Source organism: Lygodium microphyllum, chromosome 5 (genome assembly GCF_053477565.2).
Source record: "Lygodium microphyllum isolate KBCC chromosome 5, Lygodium_microphyllum_v1.1.10, whole genome shotgun sequence".
Lineage (NCBI taxonomy): Eukaryota > Viridiplantae > Streptophyta > Polypodiopsida > Schizaeales > Lygodiaceae > Lygodium > Lygodium microphyllum.
Window position 1 is genome coordinate 36,320,622 of NC_141139.1, and position 9,137 is coordinate 36,329,758.

At 37.9% G+C, this 9,137-nt stretch overlaps 1 protein-coding gene across 1 annotated transcript; it reads right to left on the reverse strand.

Annotated features, from left to right (window-relative positions):
* Positions 1-743: 743 nt before the first annotated feature.
* On the reverse strand, positions 744-8,922 carry LOC148035688 (uncharacterized). The gene is made up of 2 exons (XM_087677696.1): positions 8,554-8,922; positions 744-2,625 (listed from the first exon to the last, which is right to left on the reverse strand). The coding sequence occupies exons 1-2, from the start codon at positions 8,792-8,794 to the stop codon at positions 2,615-2,617; spliced, it is 252 nt and encodes an 83-aa protein (XP_087533822.1). The 5' UTR covers positions 8,795-8,922; the 3' UTR covers positions 744-2,614.
* Positions 8,923-9,137: the final 215 nt, after the last annotated feature.

Genomic DNA, 9,137 nt, shown 5'->3' on the forward strand with positions numbered 1-9,137 from the left:
CCATTATATCTCATACCTAGGAATACAGCCTTGATGCAATAATGTGTAGAAACAGTATGTAAATTCAATTCTAACCAATTTTTGCAGAAATAAAGTCGTTTGTGTTCCCATCATCATGTAAAATAGTATTTTCTTTACCATGCACAAAACATTTCATTGTTAATAAGGAATGGGGAGTTGGCATACCTGACAAAGTATCAGAAGTAGTACCAATGTCATCATCATCTTCCGTAAAATCCGGCATCTCTTCATGTTCTTCATCTTCTATTGCTCCCAAATAATTGATATGAATAGATGGCTTTTTGGATTGACAATTGACTGCTAAATGTCCAAGTTGATGACATTTATAACAAACTATGGGTTTTGCTTTGGATACATTATTGGTAATGGCAGGAAGTTTAGGAATGTTGGGATTTGACTGAAGAGATGGCTTAGGGTTTGGATTTGTGTTTGATGGCAAGACAAGTGGTCATGTTCAAGATTTACGGAATGAAGATGGAAGAAAACGACTTTGATTAAATCTTCGAAAATTTGAATTGAATTGTTTGGAACCAAAGTTACCATTAGTTGGAAATTGTTGTGGTCGCTTATCTCGTTCACGAATTTTTTCTTCAGTGTCATGGGCCAAGGAAATTGCATCTTCAAGGGTTTTTGGCTTGAACATATTGACCTCCACATAAAAATGTCCAAGTAAGCCAGACATAAACTTGCATTTATAAGTTGCTTCAGGTATATCTTCGAGCATTCGTAGTTGCAATAAAGCATTTCAAAAACGCTCAGTATATTATAAAATAGGTTCGTGATCCCTTTGTTGTAGAAGATCCCATTGTTTGATTGCTTTTTCGTGGAATTGGGGTGGAAGAAAATTCTGCAAAAATTTCTTTTGGAAAGTCTTCCAAGTAGTGGGACAATCAACGCTTTTGCGGATAATAGTCCACCATAAGGATGCTCGGTCAACTAGATGGTTAGTGACACATTTAATTTTGTCTTTCTCAACATATGATTCTTCATGGAAATAATCATCAAATTGACTGATAAAAGCAAGTACAATCTTTCCATCGCGTGATCCATTGAAAGTACAAAATTTGAAGTTTCTTTTACTTATCTTTGTTTCTTTCCGAATAGATTGGGCTTCAAGTGTTGCATTGATCGTATGTCGTATAAGATCTTCAAGTTGCGATCCATCTTGGTCGGCGGTAGATCCTTGTAGATTGGCCAATTGAGCTTGCAAAGTTTATCGTGCTCTTCATTCCTCTTGAAGCTGCATCATAATCAAATACAATTTTTGCTCCATTGGTTTTGGTAGATCACCTTCAACCATAAAATCTTCTATGGTTTGATCAAACATCCTGCAAAATTCCAAAAGACCTCACACACTCGAAACCTTGTTAGCGGGATAAGCGTAGCTCAAAGGCGGGTTTACAAGGCTTATATATATATATATTAGTTTGGCTTTTGTAGTATTTCTCCTTTACGATTGCAAAATTTGATGTCACAGTCATCTTCCAAGAAAATAATTTTGTGTATAGACTGCATGTTGCCAATTGTTCGCTGGAATCTGATTCTATCAATTCACATGTGTAAACAGGGGCTTCCAGAGAGTAATAAGCAGGTTCGTGTATTGTCGAATAGGAACTGCCTCTATGGTAGTTAATTAAGATTGAAGCTTAGGATCTTTAGGACCTTTGGAACTTATAGCTTTTAGTTGTTTTTTACTAATCGTGACTTTGAGGACAAGAGTATGTCGTCGTCCGTTTTGGCAATGTGCAGTATATACTGTCGCCATCGACGGATTAAAAATGAAATTTGAAGCTTTTATAAAGCTTCTCTTTAAGCCTTTCAAGCTTGACTTTGAAGCTTTAAGAGCTATGGTGGAAATTTGCTTATCTGTTGAGAATAAACCAACAACTTGATGTAGGATCTTTCCGCGTGGTCCTCAGCCTGTAGAGGCCGGTCCCTTGCGATCTAAGTATACAGCAGGGGTTCTTGACTGCCAGGAACACAATGGTATCGACGCTTTGCCACGAGACTGACTGTAGAGCTCGATCGTTCTAGGAGCTCTGCTTTCGCGCGAGATGGTAAGCGATTGGAAGCTCTCGATCTCAACTTCGCTCTGATGCCACTGGTGCACAGATCGGACATCGTATGCGTGTGTAGTGAGCATCGGAAGGTCCCCAAGAACAAAAGAACTCTACTTTTGCACAAAAAACAAGAAAGAAAGCTTGCACAACATGAAGCAAGAGACTAATTAGGTACAATTTTCCCCCCATGCCTTGTGTGAGCGCTCCACAAAGCTTGTATTTTATATATTATTGATCTTCAAGCTCAAAAAATAGCCCAATTTACAATTAGCATGCTTTTGCTTTTGTGCCACTAAAGAATTAAAGCTATTGGGCGCCCAAGGAGTCAGGAGGTACCCAAATACAATGTCCAATACAAATATTTAAATCGTGCGCCCATGCGCACACAAAAGTAATAAATAAATATCAAGCGCTTTAATAAATAAGCGCGTCAAAATATTGGCACTATGCCTAAGATGCGTGCCCATAAAAAATTGATAATAATTTGAATACACGCTATCCTCCAATGCTTCCCAATGCCACTGCTGCTTGCTCTACACATCAACTGAAGCATTTACAATTGTTAGAAAAATAATACAATTAAATCGACAAAAGTGAATACCTAGCAGTCTCCAGCTACAAAATAAATAAATTAGTTAGAACTCAATCCTAACCTTAATTTATTACGAGTGCGCACTCTAAACTCATAAACGTTTATTAATTTAAATATGTATCTTGCGAAATCACCTGCTATGGAATCACCCACTTACACATTAAATTAACAAGACACCCGAAAAGGATAGGCGTCCCCATCGACTTTTCGCACAAAGAATCCACCTTGTGTATGAGCCCCGGTAATAAAATTTTATGGAATCCACCGCAAAACCTCACGGAATCTACCGTGGAATATGCCTCCTGGCATCATATATGCTCTGTGATATTTGTCAACTAAAAATATTATAGATGTATTGCTGAAGAAGCATGTATAGAGGAAAAGGGGCTAGCAATGGAGTTCAACAATTGGTGAGAACTGAGTGACCAAGTGTTGACTCATGTTTATGCCCCAACCTCCACATCGAATGATCTTTTTGAACCACCTTGTCTAGATCAATGATGGTAACCTCGCACCATTAATTAGTGCTCCGAAATCCCTCCAATATTTAGTGCTATGAAATCCCTCCAATATGTAAAGAGTCGTGTAATATATGATCAAACCCTCCAACTTTGGCTTTCATTGGCTTGGTTAGTAAGTTAACTAAATTTCGAGTTGGCAACTTATTAAACACTTCTTGTGCTTTTGCAAGCAAGCTAAGTTCAACGCACATATCTACCAATACAATGCCACAACTACTATATCATGTGTATTTCTTAGCCCTTCTATGCCACTTCTATGCATCCACATGCCTTGAAGATGCAACCAAAAGTGACTAAATAAGCCCCAGCTTTTGTACCTTGGTATGTATCTTTTTTCCCTTCTTTGATACAACCTTTCATAATGCAAGTATGGGTGACCAAATTTGTAGACACTCACCTTTGAGATGTTGCCAAAACATCTCAAAGCTTCGGCACCATGTCCATGCTTTGCCTATCTCTAGTGATCAAGGCACTTCAAGAGACTTTGTTTGGTACTGGGAACTTGTCAAACACTTCTTTTCCTTTTGTGAGTGCAACACACTTTGAATACACATAGAGCTAGGCAACACCAACACAGATATCGTTTTTAAGAAACCTTATCTTGATGATATCTATATGCATCATGCTGCCTCAATGGAGGTCTTACAAAGCTTCTTTGGCTTCATAGCTAATTAGGTAGAAAACATGCAAAACCCTACTAGCCATTACTAAAACCTCTTCTTCCACACTGTCTTTCATGTGCTATATACCCTTATTCTTCTAATCCCCACTAAAATCAATAGATTGCATGCTATCCTTTCTCCTATAAGATTTGCTAATGTGAAGGGTTCCTAATCTATAACAGAGCTAATTCATATTCAAAGAACCACATAGAAGCTTGAAGGATAATTCAAATAAAATAAAAGTATGTTCTACACAATGCATACTAGATGTTCTATACAAATGTACTTGTGTATCCACACTCGCACTTCAATTTCTCCAGACACGATATGTACATGTGGACTAATGTATTGCATCTTACTCTCACACATGTACAAATTGCCCCAAAGACCTTGTACCCTAGTTCTTATCCTAAGGTACTTGAAAGTGTGTGTACAAATGCATCTACAATGTGTGAAAGTATTTGCACTCTTCTCCAAGAATCGTGGAAATTTGGCCTTATATATTACCTAAGTGCATAAGGTAATCATCTACTTCAATATATCTAAGTAATCAAGTAGATAAGGTGTTCTTTTAGTAAAATGCTATGAGCCATAATGACATGGGATGGCCATTTTCTAGCTTGCCATCCTAGACCTAGCTTATCCTCAAACCAACCCACATCCCAATCCCATCCACTTATAAGAGCCCTCTTTGATGGTGACAAAGGAGGGCAATTCTAGTCCACATCCCCATTCCCATTCCCATTCCCAAAACCATCCACATCACTATGCTATGAGCACTAAGTAGTAGAGTGTGATGGTGGTATAGTGTCCAAGTATTATGGAATCATGTGCTAATGCTACCTAGAGTGATTCATGAGTGTCTAATGTGGCCTAAATTGCTGAGTGAGGTTATTGTCATTAAAAAATGAAGTTCTCAATGTGGTCAGAGGGTGCCTCGTGATCAAGGGTAAGAGAGTGGAGATGGTAAAGTGAGTTGAAATAAAGTGCATTATTGTGCAACTACATGACTATGTGATTGAGTATGTGCACGTGGAAGAGTGTGCTTGAATTTTGCCTAATTAAACATGTGGCCAAAGTGCTCCAAGTAGTTAGGACGATGTGCTTCAAGTGATCGAGTTCTCCAATGTGGCTAAACAATCATGTGGCCTATCTAGATAGTAGTTGAGTGGACTAAGGTGCTTAAGTGGTTGGGTGAAAAAGGCAATGTGTGGTTCGCATGATGAAGAGGGAAAAGACAGTGTGGTTCAAGGGTACTAACCAATGTGGTGAATGCTCATGCATAGCCATGGTTGATGCAAATATATACCCATACAATATTGATAGCTTGTAGATATGTTGCAAGATGAGACTCATGTAGGTAGTTATGATATAGGGGAGATGCCATGTACACCTCAACCTATAGCCAAGTGAGAAAAATGCTACTCGATGCAATGGGAACAACACTTCACTCGTCAATAAGCTAGTTACTTATGCACAAGTGAGAGATCAACTTCTTCAACTAATCTTGCTAGTTCTCAGTCCCTTAAGATAATCTATGAAGTATGTGGTGTAATATTTTAGTGGTTCACTACACCAATACTTCAACCATTACTTTGTTGCTATGATCATAGACCGTGTGTAAGAATCACCTCCATGGTATCAAAGCAATGATTGCAATGGAAAATTGAGCCAAATTAATTACAAAAGCATATTATAACTAGCAAACAGTGTAAATGAGGATGACTCAATCGCACTCAAAATGATTAGTTCTAACATAAGCCTCAACTTAGCTCTAATATTTTAATTTTAATATTATAATTACAATTAATTAATGAAAAATTTAATGAATATGAATAACATAAAAGAAAATAGAGACAACAATGCACTCTAAATAGATGAGTACAATCACTTTAAAGCTAAAGCATATAAATAGCTTTATGTGATAACAGTCTCCATAATAGTAATAATTTCACATTGCACTTCACTAGTGATCAATATTACAATCATTACATCTCTATACTTGTCTAGTTATTTGCTCACCAAAAGTAAAACAAATTAATTGCCTATTATCGTCTGTTTAGCACAATATGATTATCATCACACATATAAAAAGTTAGAATTGTACTACAAATAGGCCAAAATTAATGAGAATCCACAAAATGACTAAATACAACTTATTTTTATAGAAGTAACACATGATGTATTAGGCTTAGGTTTAGATTGGATTAGTGATATATGCAAGGTATATGTATAGGCTCCTCATAGAGACAAACTGATAGCGGCTATAGAGTGGCTAGACATAGGTATGTCTGATATAAATACACAAGGGGTAGGCATAGGGTACACATATGGCAAGTTAGGAAAATACTAGGCATACTATAAGCCAATCCTATGTGTATACATAATCTAAGCATATTCTAGGAAGAGTTTAGACATAGGGTAAGCATATGCTAGGAGCCAATGCCTAACACAACCCTATCATATTCTATGGTTACCTTGTGCCTAGAAAATGCCATATATAAGTTGTATTCTTATGCATAGCATATATTGTTCCTACTTTATATTATCGAGCCAATGCCTAACCTAGCAAGTGCTTATCCTATGCCTAATGTATAAGCTAGGCTATATATAAGCTATGGATAGGCTAGACTAAGCATAGGCTACACAAACTAGTGAGTATAGCTATAAGTGTGGAATCGAAAGCTTAGCTCATAAGTGAGTAATATACAAATGTAAATTTAAAATAAACTAATATTTATTTACTAGTTTTACCTAGCAAAATTGTGAGTCTACGTTAACTTGAAAGACTATCCATAATTTCCTAGTTGGATTATAGTACTTGCTAGTTATGACTAGTGAAAACAAAAATTTCCTAGTTATGTTGATATTATTACTAGATATACAATAGCTTACTAGATAATGTTACTAGATAAGGCTTCAACTTTCTAGATACTATATAAAAAAAAGGATTTACTAGTTAGAAGAGATTCGTGATGACAAAGTTATCTAGTTATAACTAGAAAATTCTACATTCTTCCTAGTTTGGTTGCTATTCTTCCTAGCTATAGTGTGAACTTTCTATATAGTAAGTGGTCTAGAGTTCGTTGTGTAAGTAGATGAAGCTAAGATGTATTACTTAACAAGAGGCTAATGAGTCACATTTACAGAACGAAAGTCAGTCCACAATAATATGTCAAGCTATGCAAGGAAAAAAGATGAGATGCCAATGAGTCGTAGCCTAATTGGTAGAGGCAGGTGCAGGCCGGTGTGTTATAACCGATCGTGAGATCGATACCTCCCAGTTTGATGCGCATGGTTTCTATAGCACTTGTCATCCTTCGGGATGATGATCGGGCAAAATCCCGTAATAATATATAACCGTTAGGAAAGGAAAACGCGTTAGAAAACTATAGATGAGATTGTAAGTATCTACCTTGGGAACCTTGAAGGAAAACAAAAACCTAATCTCCTTCTGCCCAAGAAGCTCGTATGCAGCTTAGTATGATCACTCCCAAGCCCTGACTAGATACAGAGAGGAGCAACTAACGAAGAAAGAGAAGACTATTTGCCTGCTTGGGAACCAAATCCAATTACCGGTGAGGCCAGACTCCAGCGTACGAGGTTGCTTGGAATATCACGAGTAGCTGCGGAGTATTTAGCTGCGGACTTTTTTTAAATCAGTTATATGATCATCCTTGTTATCATTGGTAGTGACTACGTCCTGATCGGAAGCCTGATCTCATCGAGCTGATCTGATTATTCTCTACTTCCGGTATTCAGTATTTCGGCGCTGGTATAATCCATGCCAGAATATCAGCTCCATCTAACTTCTGCTTCCGGTATTAGGTATTTCGACACTGCTGTAATCGACGCCGGAATACATCGAGGAGATTCGATATTGAAACACTTTGCCGGACTGGAGGGTGATCTCCATGGTCGCCCGGTAGGGTAACGTGATCTTTCCTCTCCGGGTGGTAGCTTGGATGGAGATCCATTGCCCTGGTCCTAGCGTTCCGGTTTGGTTCCAGGTGAGGGTTCGAGTCTCCTCCTGGGTGGTTGTGTGGCTTCCCCTGCGACTCACTTTCCATCCATACTCTCCTTGCACTTTTCCTACCTCGGGGATCCCTGCTTCAACACTCACTTTGGCATGGCTCTCTATCCCCGAAGTGAGCACCCATGACGATGATATCCTCACTGCTTGGCTACCAGAGAAAGTCCAATTCTTGGAAATAGAGCCTGTGTTCATGATATATGCCCATGAACAACCATATTAGTCTAGAAATATAAATGCAAATAGTTTAAGTCCTAAAGCCCATATGTACTATTAGACCCTACAAAACGGTAATTAACAATTATGGCAACGAATGCTGTGGATGGAACTACATAGTTTTGAATACAAGACACAATTAAAGTCCTTCAGTCCTATATTTACAAGGTCTAACTACAACATGGTAACTAAGATAACATATGTCCCTACACTACAAGGGTCTAACCCCTCACCAACAAGCCTAGAGAGAGAAAGATATTGAAGATAGAGTCATCACTACTAGTATCAATATTTATACAGCCCTACCAACAAAGTGGCATGCTTGGTTGGTTAGTTTGGCGCAATCACACAATTCAAGTCACTATACATACTAGTTCTTGCACATTTTTCCCTTTCAACATTTGACTATAAATGGTTATAATTTAATCTCCTCACTTATGTGAGGTACCTGCATTGTTGGAGTCACTGTATGAATCAAGTGCGACAGGAACAATTGCAGCTATCTTTGAGACCAAGGTAGGGTAGCTGACATTGATCCTGCGAGCAAATGCTATGAACTTTAGGAAACAAAACCCCAATGAATCAATCTCAGCTCCAGCGTGTCCTGTGATGCCCACACAAAGACCGGATGCCACATCGATTGGGTACTCTTGCTTTAAGCCCCAAGATGTCATGTAATGGAAAAACATGCCTCCTATCGTGGTGTAGAACCTAATGCCTCCACAACGTGTACCTGGAAAAGTTACACAACTGTTACTATCTAGAATTGAAGTACATACTATATAAGTTTTTTCTTATAGCAATGAAATGAACTCTAGACGTACCAAACTCTCATGATGCCCTAGTTGTTATAGTAACTCCACTAAGACATCCTATGCTCGAATGCAAGTGATGATTTAACATTTTTTATTAAATCAATTGTAAAGTAGACCAAATGTCAGTCACAAATGGTATCTTTAAAATCCCACAATTTTTAATTCATAAATGGATATTTCAATCCAACTCCACAATAGTAACATAAAATTGTAGAAC

What these genes read in the sequence shown, in the direction of transcription:
- LOC148035688 (XM_087677696.1), bottom strand. Translation starts at nt 8,794, where the DNA reads ATGTTTTTCCATTACATGACATCTTGGGGCTTAAAGCAAGAGTACCCA.